Source organism: Lithobates pipiens, unplaced genomic scaffold (genome assembly GCF_037356315.1).
Source record: "Lithobates pipiens isolate NorthernLeopardFrog02 unplaced genomic scaffold, aLitPip1_a1.2 Scaffold_8, whole genome shotgun sequence".
Classification (NCBI taxonomy): Eukaryota; Metazoa; Chordata; class Amphibia; order Anura; family Ranidae; genus Lithobates; species Lithobates pipiens.
The window spans coordinates 473,069,844-473,084,749 of record NW_027507903.1 but is presented as its reverse complement, the minus strand read 5'-3'; the positions used below and the strand labels follow the sequence as shown (position 1 = coordinate 473,084,749).

Genomic DNA, 14,906 nt, shown 5'->3' with positions numbered 1-14,906 from the left:
TGCAGGCATTATATACTGTTTTTCTCAGAAAGATTCTGAACAAGTCACTATAAATTTACAGAAACTGGGAATTCGAGCAGGAACATATCATGCCAACATGGAACCACGTGACAAGATGAAAGTCCACACTTACTGGACTGAGAATAAGATTCAGGTGTGGTCATATTATTACACTGTATTATCAGGTTGTTGCAAAGTATGTTAGTAATATTGGGCTTTGGTAGGTCGACAGATGTGCCCACAAATGTTATGGGCTTATTACCTGCTCTGTGCAACAATGTTAGGGCCATAGCTTAATCCACTGAACTCCACCTATAGTTGGCCTATCGCTTTTATATGTATTGACCCTTTAATATTTTCATTTCTCTCAGGTGGTAGTGGCCACAGTAGCTTTCGGGATGGGGATTGATAAGCCAGATGTGCGGTTTGTTATTCATCACTCGATGAGTAAATCGATGGAAAATTATTATCAGGAGAGTGGACGGGCAGGTAAATTATTTTGCCACCTAAAACTAGAAATTATTACACATAAAATTAATTTATACATCTTTTGAGCATAATATAAGCCTCCTGTTGCATTTCTTCTTTCTTTGTCATCTTGGCTATATAGTGCACTAGTTATGTGACCTTTTTTATCTGTCTTTTTCTTTTTTCTCACAGGTCGGGATGACAGTCGAGCTGACTGTATATTATATTATGGATTTGGGGACATTTTCCGAATCAGTACAATGGTTGTAATGGAGAACGTTGGTCAGCAGAAGCTCTATGAGATGGTACAGTACTGCCAAGACCTTACTAGGTGTGTTTATGCGGGTTATCGGCTAAAGTTTTATAGCTTTTATATTCTATATTTATATCTCTACCTTCTTCTGTTAATACCAGGGGACACATGGCTTCACAGAGACTTCCCACACGGAACACCTTGAATGTGAAATTGGGCGGTGCCCTTGGAGTGCCAACCCCAAGTGTACTAGCTGATTAAAATGAACGTCACTCCAATTCAGAATCTTTATCTAAAGGACAAACCATTTTTAATTCAGAGCAGAATCTGGTTGGAAACTGCAACAACGTTTGTTTAAATACCTGCAATATACATTGATCATGCGGAGGGGATTTTTATTTTTCTCAACAAACTTTAAAGCGCAACTCCAGTATTTATTGAACTTAAATAGTTGGTTTGTTTGGACCAAGCTGGTCTAAAGAAACAATCTCACTAACATGCAGTGGCTGTGTGTTCTGTATAAACTGTGTATGTAGCATCAGTTACATACAGTGTAATGTGCTGTGTTCTGCCAGTGGGATGTGAACTTCCTGGTCCCGCTCCCGAAACAAATTTGGCTACTCTGCCATTCACTAGAAGCTTTGTATATCATACTTGCATAGTTACATTTGCCTTATATTATGCTCAAAAGATGTATATCATGAAAGAATAGAATGCTTTCTTTGATTGGCTGAAGTGGAGCTTATGACACCATCTCTTAATATATCAGAAAAAGCCTTATATTCATTCACAAAATACAAGGCTTCCTGTTAATAGCTGTGCAGCACTCAGACTGACTTGATTTTTTTCAGGAGCGGGACTAGAAGTTCATGTCTCGCTGCTGCAACAAGGTTCTGTAATACTGTATGTAGTTGATACTACATACAGTTTATACAGCGTTCACAGCCGATGAATGCATTTCCTCTTTGTTGAAGTCTACAAAAAGAGAAGCATGCATGCTTACGTCATGCTTCTTCTGTGGGTGGGTGGAATCAGCACAGTACCATTGATTGTCAGAAATGCCCATAGTTGTTCTTATCAGCAAAGTAGTGTCCCTCGTAGACACAGATAGCAGCAGGTAGGTTATGTGGTTGAGAGGCTGGCTATGTGAGAATTCTACATCTAATCCAGAAACGGCACTGAGCTCCACCTGCATATACGCCTACCATGTTGTGTGTTCCCATTGAATTATAGGGTGAAAATCACAGGAATTAAAATCGCGATTTAATCGAAAAGTAAAAGCATTAAACTATTTCAATGTTTTTTTCAACCTAGGCATATAAAGCGAGCAGATCCCAGAGATCCACTTTAAGCTTCACGGGTGTGCATGTATTATCTATGAGAAAATTTATTTTTTCCCTTCACCATTACACTAACCCCCCCCCCCCCCCCCCCCCAAAATTGCAGATAAAGGAAACATGTTCAGCTGTTATGCTGATCTGGTGGCTTTAATAGTTTGAGTAACTTCACCCAAACTAGTATACAGAGCAGATACTTTGACTTCAATGTCTGATTGCCCGCCTGTTCCAGGTCTATTATGTTATGAAGTGCAGCATCTGGGGGAGCCCACACCTGCAGCACCCATCATCCGCCCATCATCACTTTAAAGTGGAGGTCCACCCTAAAGTGGAGCTTCCGCTCACTGGAACCCTCCCCCCCTCCGGCGCCACAATTGGCACCTTTCAAGGGGGAGGGGGGTGCAGGTACCTGTACAGTACAGGTATCTGCACCCACTTCCGGCGTAGATTCTGCAGAAGGTACGCCCCTTTCCGCAGAATCTATGCCCCTTTCCGAAGGTCCCCCGCTGCCTGCTGGGAAACACAAGGATCCCAGAGACAGCGGGGACCATCCTTATTGCGCAGCGCGACTCGCGCATGCGCAGTAGGGAACCGGGAAATGAAGCCGAAAGGCTCCACTTCCTGATTCCCATACCCAAGATGGCGGCGGCAGCACCCGAGAGATGATCTAGAGATCGGCTTCGGGTGCCGACATCGCGGGCGCGTTGGGCGGGTAAGTGTCATTATTTTAAAAGTCAGCAGCTGCTGTATTTGTAGCTGCTGGCTTTAAAAAAAAAAAAAAAAAAAGGCAGACTCCCGCTTTAAGATATTGGCGAACATTGCTCTTAAACCCAACCCCTATATATTTATTTTTGCCCATCACTATGATAGGCAGTCTCTCAGGCAATGTGCCGAAAAATAAGGAGGAACAGGCACCCTAAAGCACTATAGGGATGTGTCGGAACCTTTTATGTAAGCCATGTATCACCTGAAAAGAAAACGCAGGATTTTATTATGTGAGATGCTCTAGACATTTGTAGTGGTGTGAAATATTTTGTGAATATTTTGGTGTTCTGACAACCTACCAGGAGATGGAGCTCTCATTTTCCTTTTCCTTTTTTTCTTCTTTAGCTCTTCTGTTAGGAGGCCTGTTATTTACAGATCTCAGGATCTGTAGTTCAATGTACAGAGACAGAAAATTAAAAAAATGTACAGAAAATTTCAAGTAATATAAGCCCATGTTATTTAGCCCCATGGGTACATGATTACATGGAACAAGTTTTCATCAGGAGCAGAGTTATACGTAGAAAAGTGTGGGGTGATCTGAGTGCATGTGAACTGATGTGGGGTCCCCATACACAACTGTAACTTGTGGTAAAAGTGCTGCTTGCTGCATTGATGTGGTTTCTATGAAATGTGATGTAGGGTTTTGTCAGAAAACACAGTGCACATACACCTCCGTTCACAGATGAGTGCTAGGCCTAATCATTAACTGCTGAATACTGATGTGTGCGGATCATGGATCCTCCCTGCAAGGATTGACCGTTTGAACAACTTCTGGTTGGATATTGATTGAAAATGACGATTCTCTATTTAAACTGTGGAATTATTTTCCACTCTCCAGTGACTGAACTATAATTTGAAGCTAAACAATCCATAGAGAGTTTTGTGCATCTATAAAAGTTTTTTTCATAGTGTACTGTAGAATGATGTAAAATAATGTGATTTTTATTTTTCTTTTCTTGTGTAGGTGCAGACGTGTCCAGATCGCTCAACACTTTGATGAAGTCTGGGACTCTGCACAGTGCAATAAGATGTGTGATAACTGCAATGCCAGCAAGAGTAAGGAATGCTTCTTGTTCATATAGTGATTCAGACTGCACAGCTGGTTCTCTGCCACAGCTCAAGCTTATATTATTGTTTCCCATAGCATTCAGATTCAATTTGTCAGTGGATTCTTGGAGAAAGAGAAATAAGGAGATTGTTGCTTTTATTTGATGGTTGTTTTTCTTAACCATTTGTGGACACTGATGGTACTACATAAGTCCAAAAAACTTTTATTAACCACTTGCTTACTGGGCACTTAAACCCCCCTCAGTCCCAGACCAATTTTCAGCTTTCAGCGCTGATGCACTTTGAGTGACAATTACGCGGTCATACAACACTGTACCCAAATGAAATTTTTATCATTTTTTTCCCACAAATAGAGCTTCCTTTTGGTGGTATTTAGTTACAGCTCGGAGTTTTATTATTTGCTAAACAAACAAAAAAAGATGCAAAAAAAAAAAAATCATGTTTTAATAGTTTGTTATAAAATTTTGCAAACGGGTCATTTTTCTCCTTCATTGAAGTGCGCTGATTAGGCGGCACTGATAGGCTGCATTGGTGGGCACTGATGGGCTGCATTGGTGGGCACTGATGGGCTGCATTGGTGGGCACTGATAGGCTGCACCGGTGGGCACTGATAGGCATAGTTAAGGCGGCACTAATAGGCACAGATAAGGCGGCACCGATGGGCACAGATAAGGCGGCACTGATGGGCACAGATAAGATGGCACGGATGGGTGGCACGGATGGGTGGCACGGATGGGCACTGATAGGTACCACAGATAGATGGGACTGATGGGCACTGATAGGTGGCACTGATAGGTGGCTCTGATAGGTGGCACTGCTGGGCACAGATGGGCGGCACTGCTGGGCACAGATGGGCGGCACTGCTGGGCACTGATGGGCGGCACTGGGGTGCAGCACCTTTGAGGCAGATTGGGTGGCACTGTGGGTGGCACTGTGGGTGGCACTGTGGGTGGCACTGTGGGCACTATGGGCACTGACGGGGGGCACTTACTTTTGCTTTTATTTTACTTCAGGATGGCACTGCGGGAGGCAGGTGGGCACAGGCAGGTGGCAGGTGGTCCCTTGTATTGATGGCCGTGATCGGGACTGATGTCCCGATCACGGCCGCCGGTGATCGGCTTTTTTTTTCTCTCAGCGCGAGGAGGAATAATAGCCGATTACCGGCTCCGTTCTATCACATGATCAGATGTCATTGGCTGACAGCTGATCACGTGATAAGGGGTCGGGATCGACCCCTTACACGGATCGGTGATCAGGCGAGTCTCACGGACTCGCCGATCACAGAGCGCGCCGCGCGCGCCCCTCAGGGGGCGCGCAGGCCGCTCGTAACCGGGACGACGTCAATAGACGTAGTCCCGGAAATGTAGGTCCGCGCTAATGCCGTCATTTGGCAATAGCGCGGATCTGTAGTGGTTAAAGTGTATGCGTGTGAAAAACGTCTTTGATGCATACCATTTGATTGCAAATGCCTCTTTAAGGAATCCTTTGACAAATTCATCAAGGAATTAACTGTTGGAAAGGTACTGCTACCCCATAATAAAGGGCCTAAGTCTCCTACTTCTACCTCTGCTCAAAAAAAAGGGGTCTTTCTATATCTGCCAATGTCAGACCAAAAGAAGACAGATTTAATGACCAGTTTGCACCCACCTCAGGCACAGCAGGTGGTTGTATTAATTCCTTCAGAAGTTCAAGGTTTCTATTCAAACTTATTTTCAGTACCAAAACCAAATGGGGGAATTCAAGTTCCTTAACAGGTTGTTTTTGTTTTTTGTTTGTACCAAAATTCTGGATGGAATCCATAAAGCCCCATACGCACTATCAGTTTTTCTGCTGAGTTTTTCCTTCAGATTTACCAAAACCATATAATATGAGGTCAAACCTTAGGAGTTTCAATTTGTATGCAATCAGGCAGGCCCTTCTACTACATGGTTTTGGTAAATCTGAAGGAAAAACTCCCCTCAGACAAGGGAAAGTTCTTGCATCAGTTGACATACAAGAACCCTGTCTGCATATTTTCATTTCCTCATCTCTCCAACACGTCCTGCATTTTGCTGCAGGAGACTGCACTTCCAGTTTGTGGTACTGGCATTTAGGCTCTCCTATGCACCCCAAGTATTTCCAAAAATGCTTGTCCGCTTCTAATAATGCGTACACACAAGCGGAATGTCTGACAGAAAAAGTCCCATGGGAGCTTTTCATCGTATATTCTGATCGTGTGTATGCCCCATTGGACTTTTTATGTCAAATTCTGATGCACCTAGAAACAGAACATGTTCTAAATTTTCTGACGGAACCAATTCCTATTGGGAAAACCACTCATCTGTATGCTGTTCCGACAGACCAAAAAAGACACATTCTCTGAAGCAAGTACGAGACGGAAGCTATTGGCTACTGGCTATTGAACTACCTTTTTCTAGTCCCGTCGTACGTGTTGTACGACACCACATTCTTGATGGTCGGACTTTGGTGTGATCGCGTGTACGCAAGACCGTTTCAGCGGAATTCCGTTGGAACTTCGTTGGAAAAATCTTCAGAATTTATTCCGATGGGAAAACTGGTCGTGTGTACAGGGCATAACTCTTTTATGAACCCAGATCACTCATGTTACAGGTTACCTGGATGACCTCCTCCTATTGAAGGACTTCTCAGCCACGACCTTGTCTGCTGACATCCAAAGGACTATCCAGTTCCTTCAAACCTTTTGGCTGGATAATCAACTTTCAATGTTTGTACCTGTATCTATTCTTGGACACAGCCCAATCTTCCTCCCTTTGGAGAAAATTGCCTCCCAAATGTCCAGCTGTCAGAACCTCAGGTCACAATAAAACCCGAGGATGGAAAAATATCTGTGATTCCTAGTAGATTACAGGTTCAGCAATAACATAGAATGCCAAAATGCAGCAAGCAAAGCTAGGAGACTATTAGCATGCATTAAAAAGGGGATCTACTCAAGAGAGATAAAACTATAATTTTACCACATTACAAAACTCTGGTTTGGCCACATCTTGAGTGCCATCCCGTTATGGTCACCAGTCCTCAGGAAGGATGTGCTGGAACTGGAGAGAGAGAGAGAAAGGCAACAAAGATAATAAGGGGGCCATAAGACCAAAGTGTCCATCATTGCCAGTCAGTGCAGTCACATCAGTGAAGGAGAAGACTTACTTATTTACAAACTTTTATAACAGAAACAAAGGAAAGGGAATTTACAGGTACAGTCAAAACGTCTTCCTTTTTCTTTTTGCATGTACTCTGTTTATTCATCTGCAGTTCAAATGGATGAGCTTCGATCCTCAGGATTTAGTTAAAAGGCCAGACAGCTACAAAACATGGCAAAATAAAAATGAGATTTATGTTTAAATGGAATGGAACAAACGGCGCATAAACACTGTGAGAGAAAGTTGAGGGCTAATGAGTATCTTTTCTCTGTCTAGCCTATGACAAAGTGGATGTGATAGATTACTGCAGAGACATCCTGAAGATCCTGGAACAAGCCGATCAGATGGATGAGAAGCTCACCCCACTGAAGCTTATTGATGCCTGGATGGGGAAAGGAGCTTCCAAACTGCGTGTCTCTCAAGTCCTCCCCCCGCGGCTCCCACGTATTGAATTGGAGAGGATCATCGCCCACCTTCTGCTGCAGAAGTATATAAGGTGAGGAGGAGAAAGCTTATAATTTTATTATATCGGGGTCAATCTTGTTTAGGAATTTCACAAATATTGATGTTTTGTGAAATTAATCATGTGAATATGCAACCCCTCATGTTATCTTTTTTTGTAATGTGTACTGTTAAGTGGACCTGTCACTAACTTTACAGGTCTACATGAGTTCCTGACTTGTCACAATATACAACCCATGCATTTTCACAATAGCTCCACCTTTTATCAATAAAAGGCCATCTTTGAGCTCCAGCCAGTGACTTGGCCTAGGTTGGGATAAAATCCTCAGTCTGCTGTGGGCAAAAGAGAGAAATTCCACAGTCACGAGTTGAGAGGCTACAGCAGAGGCTGATCTGAGTTTTACATATGTGAACACAGCCATGTTTAGATCTTCTTTGCTGGTGGGCAGTGTCAGTGTCAGGGAGGGTCTCATACATCATTTGCCTTTTTCCTGCAGGGAAGACTTCAGCTTCACAGCGTACGCCACCATATCCTACCTAAAGACAGGACCCAAAGCCAATCTGCTCAGAAATGAAAAGCATTCCATCACCCTACAGATGAGGACCTCAATCAAGGTATGTGATAAGGGGCCCCTAGTGATTGTTCTGTTGACATCAGAAAACAGGTGCCAGGTAGAGCTACACTGGAAAGCCTGGTTGCTCATTACTAGCTTTGTCTAATTTAGGTGAAGAGTGCCACCGCTATAGGAATATTTGTAGAAAGCAGTGGCTTGTAACGGTGGCTCAACTTTGAGCTGGAGGTAGGTGGCTGCAGTAAGCTGACCTTTTCTGACAATACTAGTTGCCCGATATTCTCTCAAAAATTGCAGACCTGTAAACAAGTGTGCAGCACTTGATGTCAAATCTCCTTGTATAGGTTTTCCCAAATTAGTGACTTGTTGTTGCAGCCATTGGATTAGCATTTTCAGAACATGTTGGCTATGGCAGCTCCAATATGATAAAATGATAGACAGCACTGATGAAGAGATACTGACATCCTTTGCTGATGGGCACTGACTGGCAGCTGATGGGCAGTGATTGGCAGATGTGATGGGCACCAGTGATGGGGGCTGAGCTGATAATTAATGCGCTGATTATCAGTGCAGAACCCCCCTCTGACAGGAGAGCCGCCGATCGGCTCTCCCTGTCGGCCCAAACCGAGGAAAGCTGTTTACCGGCACTTCCTGGTTACACGCTGTGATTGGTCACAGCTGATCACATGGTAAAGAGCCTTTCGTCAGAGGCTCGTTACCTAGATCAGAGTTTCGGTGTGTCAGAGTGACACACCACACAACCGATTACTGCGCAATCGCGGCTTATCCTGTTGGACATCATATAACTTCCAGTCAGGATAATGAAACCACCGCCTAGCCGTCATTCTACTATAGTGGTTAAACAATGTGCAAAACTAGGATGTTTGCTTCATCTGTAAAAATCCCTTCTTGGAGTACATCACAGGACACAGAGTTAAATGAAGCTCAGCCCAAAAGAGGAAGCTCACATTTGCCAGATGAAAAAAAGGGAAAAAAACTGCGCTAAGGTAAAATATATAGAAATGTGAATATACAAGATGTGAAAAATATGTGAAAAATATTATGAGATGAAGGTATTCAGCTGCGGCTCAACTGTGTCACATAAATACAGGATAAATAAAACAAAAGAATCATAAGCCGCGCTAAACAAATACTAGCAATTAAAAAGACAATGTGTAATAATGTTAGAATAAATATAATACAGGGTATAGCAACCCTATATGTAAACGTGATACAAAGCACATATGTGTAAATATATCAAAACCAAAACCTAGCTAATATAATTTAGCATATACATATACAGTAAGGTTTTTTAACATAAACCTCTAAAAGCAACTTAAACGCCCAGTGTGCATAAATAAGTCCGTGTATAAAAACCGCCAAATTGGTTGACGTAAAACTGTGTATAGGAATCTTCTATAGATAAACCACAATATTCCTAGAGGTTCACTGTTAAATCCAAACTGGAAAACGTTGTGATCAATCCACCACCAACATATGGTAAGGTTTACTGCTTACCAGATAGGTATGACCCCCCACTACAGAGGGTCACACGAAGCTTTATGGAATTAAACGCCACTTCCAGCCAAGGTGGGGGGGGGGGTTCCTCGATCTCCTCCTGATTCCACTGCTCCAACAGATCTCAAAAAGGGGACTCACTCCCAGATTCTTCACTTTGCAGTCCAAAGGAAGAACTCAAAGGCAGGGGCACCAAAGATCATAAAGGGAAAAAGAGGGGCTCGAGATAGTGTAAAACCCTTTATTTATAAAGATAAAAAAGTAAAAATGCACACAATTACGTCAACCAATTTGGCGGTTTTTATACACGGACTTATTTATGCACACTGGGTGTTTAAGTTGCTTTTAGAGGTTTATGTTAAAAAACCTTACTGTATATGTATATGCTAAATTATATTAGCTAGGTTTTGGTTTTGATATATTTACACATATGTGCTTTGTATCACGTATACATATAGGGTTGCTATACCCTGTATTATATTTATTCTAACATTATTACACATTGTCTTTTTAATTGCTAGTATTTGTTTAGCGCGGCTTATGATTCTTTTGTCACATTTGCCAGGTACCTGCTCCCTCTTCCTGGTAATATCGCCGCACTGCAATCTGCGTCATGTCTGGCCCCTCCTCCTTCCGTGCTGGGAATGTGGACAGCAAAGGTGGCTGAAACAAAGTTCTCCCAAGACAAGATTATAGTGGTTCTAAATGCAAAAGTTTTTGTTTACCTTTGATGGCATTCTATGAAGTAAGGTAAAAAACATCCCCCCAGCCCCCCTTACCTTATACTTGCCTGATCTCGATCCAGCGATGTGCACAAGAGCAGAGGCTCTCTCCCTCCTCATTTAGGTCAGAAACTGCAACAGGAGCTGTCTGCTCCTGCTGCTGTCATTCACAGCAAATGAGAAGGAGGCAAGGCTGAGCCGCACTGTGTGTCAATGGACACACAGCATGCAGCTCAAAAGCGAGCTTTCATGAGTGCCCCTATGGCAGCTGGCAGTGGTTGTCTTGGAGGTGTGTTTGGGGTCGTTGTGTTGGAATGCTGCCCTGCGGCCCAGTCTTTGAAACGAGGAGAATCGTGGTCTGCTTCAGTATGTCACAGTACATGTTGGCATTCGTGGTTCCCTCAATGAACTTTAGCTCCCCAGTGCCGGCAGCACACACTCCCACCACCATGCTTGACAGGCTGACCCCCTCCAACCTCTGCAACAATGCTGGCAGCATTCATACGTCTATTTCCCAAAGACAACCTCTGTATATGACGCTGATCACGTGCACTCAAGCTCTTTGGTCGGCCATGGCAAGGCCTGTTCTAAGTGGAACCTGTCCGGTTAAACGGCTGTATGGTCTTGGCCACTGTGCTGCAGCTTAGTTTCAGGGTCTTGGCAATCTGCTTATAGCCCTAGGCCATCTTCATGTAGAGCAGCAAATCTTTTTTTTCTGATTCTTGGAGAGTTCTTTGCCATGAGGTGCCATGATGAACTTCCAGTGACCAGTATGAGAGAATGAAAGTGATAATAACAAATTCTGCTCCCCATTCACACATAAGACCTTGTAGCACTAATGAGTCACATGACAGTAGGGAGGGAAACTGGCTAATTGGGCTCAATTTAGACATTTTTCATTTAGGGGTGTACTCACTTTTGTTGCCAGCGGTTTAGACATTAATGGTTGTGTGTTGAGTTATTTTGAGGGGACAGAAAATTTACACTGTTATACAAGCTGTACACTCACTTCTTTACATTGTAGCAAAGTGTAATTTCTTCAGTGTTGTCACATGAAAAGATATAATAAAATATTTACAAAAATGTCAGGGGTGTACTCACTTTTGTGAGATACTGTACCTTTTACTTTGCTTCTCCACACTTCATTCAGTGCCAAAGCGTAGCATGTGGCTTGGCTAATCGGCACTGGCACACAGAGAGTCCATAGCCTTGTGTAAGATAGGACTCTGGTAACTTTTATCTTACGCAGAAGTTGCCTCCATTCCTGGCAGCATGACGTAATGATGTGAATGTTTGTTTTCTTATGACTTGCATGGGCAGAGTACTAGTTAATTTTTACTTGATTTAATTGATCCAATATTTGTATACTTTTTTTTTTTTTCAATTGGTTAAAGAGAAAAAAGTTACTGCACAGGTGTCAGGATGTAATGTTGCTTGTGAATGTATGAAAATTGCTTTCCTAATTTACTCCTATACAGGTGTATTTTATTAAAGTGAAAATTGAGCTAAATGTTTTCTCATGTTTCTGAGACCCTGATTACAATCTCCTTCACAGATAAAATCTCCATCCTCCTCGCAGATAAAATCTCCACCATCTTCACCCAAAACGCTCATCAAGAGTTCACCAGAGTCTTCCAAGTCTCGGCCTAAAAAGGGGAACTCTCAACACAAAAGGCCAAATACTGGGGACAGCCCAGTCACCAAGAAAGTCAAATTACTCAAAGAGGAGTCTATTGTCATCGACTGAGATCTTCACTTATAGAGAATCGGCCATCTGTGATTAAAATTGTGGGGACTCTGCAGGAGATTTCCTAGAACAAGTGCAGGCAGTCTGTCCTCCATATTGGCTGTTACAAGAGTCAAGGCATCCTAGATAAAGGTTTTATTTCCCTCGGTGGGAGGAAAACCAGTTTAGATTTAATCTCAGAATTCTGTTGATATTCATTCCTCAATATTCTACAGATTTCCTTTATATGCCGTGGCCCGCAGTTCACCATCTACACTTATAAAAGCCTTGATCCTTTTATTATAGGAAAGTCATCTGTCATTCCCAAGTCTCAGACTTTTTCTATGTTTTCGTTGAACATCAGAAATTCTTCTACTATGGCAGGATGTGGGTGAGGCTAATTGGATGGTACTGCAGCAGGTTTTTGGAAATGATCTGTGGTGAATCAATGTAGCAGATTAATCAATAGTCACTGAAAAATTATGACAGCCATCGGACTTTTTTTCAAAGAATCAAGGATGCAAAGCTCAGGAGACCTTGTGTTTTTGTTTTGTTTTTCTGTTGAATGTTAAAAACCATTTCAGCATTAATGCAATCATTTTTTCAAATAAGTCACATTGTGTAATAAATGGTTGTGTTTATTCTTTATGTACAAAATGCCCATTTAACATAATGTGCTGGTTAATCAGGAACACCGGGTGATGGCTAAGCACTTGGCACAGGAAAGGGGGCATCCACTATACATTCTTTTATTGCATTCAACGTTTTCACTGATAGGATATCTTGTACTGTACATATCTAAAGGAAGTCTTTCAGTTTGTCAGTCTCCAAGGAGTAGGAACTCTACTACCCCCACCCAGCACCCCCTATGATGGAAGGTATAAGCAGTATGCATCATCTGGTCGGCCCCTTTTACACGCTTGTAAACTGCCGGGAAAACACTGAGCACTTTTGAAGAGCTTCAGGCGCTTTTGAAGCACTTTCCATTCGTTTCAATGGAGAGGGGTGTTTTTTTTTCACCACCCTGCCAGCGCACTGCTCTGCTGTAAAAGCACTCATTAATTTTAATTAAAATAGGTTTTCAGGCACTTTTTTTTAGCATGAAAGCGCCTCAGTGTGAAAGGAGTCTTACAGAAGTCTTCATTGTTCACTTCTAAAGGCTCAATTGTGTGTAATGTATGTTTTTGGTGATCCAAAGTTGTTACCGGTCCATGTGGTGATCATCTGTCACTGTTCTTGTGCTGATTTCAGGCTATAGATTGACTGCTGGAACAATCTGATGTACAGAACCAGATTTTAGGGCGAATATTTACATATGTTATAGAAAGCGACAGAGGGGTGATGAGTTTTGTCTGTTAGTACTTGAAGAGATGATTGGACACGTGTGTGGATGTGAGAATAAAAAAACTGCCAAATTTTCAGGAGAAAAGCTGTGTGATTCTTGTGGGCTTTTTTGTCTGCAGAATGCTTTGCCAAGAGATAATTATTATAAAAAGAATATCTCCTAAACCTGCACGGTTTAGGAGATATTGACCCTGCCTGCTGACGTCAGCAGCGCATGCGCTCTGCAGGACCGGCGTATCCTGCTGGAACTTGCCCGAACAGTGACTTTGTTGTGGCTCTGGCCACTTACAGTGCCGGAGCCAGCAATCCCAGAAAAAATGCAGAGGGAACATGTCGGCTCCCTCAGCGGTGAACGCTTGGCGTAAATGAGTGATGTTGTTTTTGTATTTTGACAGCTGGGGGGGGAGAGGAGTATATCTGTTGTCAGAACGGGGGCGGTTCTTTTCATAATGTTACAGATTGAAATGAATATGGATGTAAAATTTTATGAAAGGTGAACTTATCCTTGAATTTGATTTAGGGCCAGTTCACACCACATGCACACCAGTGTGATTTATTTATTTATTTTCTGCATCAAAAACGCATGGAAAGTAGGTTATATGACAGTGATGGCGAACCTTGGCACTCCTGATGTTTTGAAACTACATTTCCCATGATGCTCCACTACACTGCAGAGTGCATGAGCATCATGGGAAATGTAGTTCCAAAACATCTGGGGTGCCAAGGTTCGCCATCACTGTTATATGATTTCCAATGGCACAGTGTACACCAGTGCTTGCAGTTCCAGAAAGAAAAAAAAAAGTATAACATGCTGCATTTTTCCTGCACTGAAACACTGTAAAAACCATCAAAAATGCGCTGGAATGAACATGTCCTTATTTAAGGTTAAGAAAAAACGAGGGTGAAATGCTCTGGTCTGCATCTAAAACACACCAAAAATGCACTGCAACGCATCAAATAAGCGCATGCAAAGACGCATCTGGACTGCGTTTCTATGTTGTAAATGGGCCCTTAGCTTTTTCTTCTGTTCATTAATTTTTTGCATCTTGAAATTGATAAAAAAAATTGACAGTTAAAATATATATAAACCAATTTCAAAAGATGTGGGATTTTTATGGTGCTAGACAATACAAATCCTGTAAGATTTTTCACATTTTTATTAACCACTTCCATACCGGGCATTTTCACCCCCTTCCTGCCCATGCCAATTTTCAGCACTGTCACACTTTGAATGAGAATTGTGCGGTCATGCGACGTTGTACCCAAATTAATTTTCCCCACAAATAGAGCTTTCTTCGGTGGTATTTGATCACCTCTGCTGTTCTTATTTTTTGCGCTATAAACAAAAAAAGTGACCATTTTGAAAAAAACACTATTTATTACTCTTTGCTATAATAAATATCCTAATTATTTTTTCGCTCAGTTTAGGCCGATATCTAATCTTCTACATATTTTTGGTAAAAAAACAAAGCAATAAGTGTATATTGATTGGATTGCACAAAAGTTATAGCGTCTA

General features: G+C 42.3%; 1 protein-coding gene across 1 annotated transcript in view; it reads left to right on the top strand.

The window, feature by feature from the left end:
- Positions 1-12,687, top strand: part of RECQL (RecQ like helicase) — a 31,976-nt gene extending 19,289 nt beyond the window's left edge. Inside the window, exons 9-15 of the mRNA XM_077468682.1 lie at positions 6-154; positions 372-489; positions 661-799; positions 3,788-3,879; positions 7,323-7,542; positions 8,006-8,123; positions 11,876-12,687. Of these exons, the coding sequence (XP_077324808.1) occupies positions 6-154; positions 372-489; positions 661-799; positions 3,788-3,879; positions 7,323-7,542; positions 8,006-8,123; positions 11,876-12,067 (1,028 nt within the window). The 3' untranslated portion in view covers positions 12,068-12,687. The remainder of the gene's footprint in view (positions 1-5; positions 155-371; positions 490-660; positions 800-3,787; positions 3,880-7,322; positions 7,543-8,005; positions 8,124-11,875) is intronic.
- Positions 12,688-14,906: the final 2,219 nt, after the last annotated feature.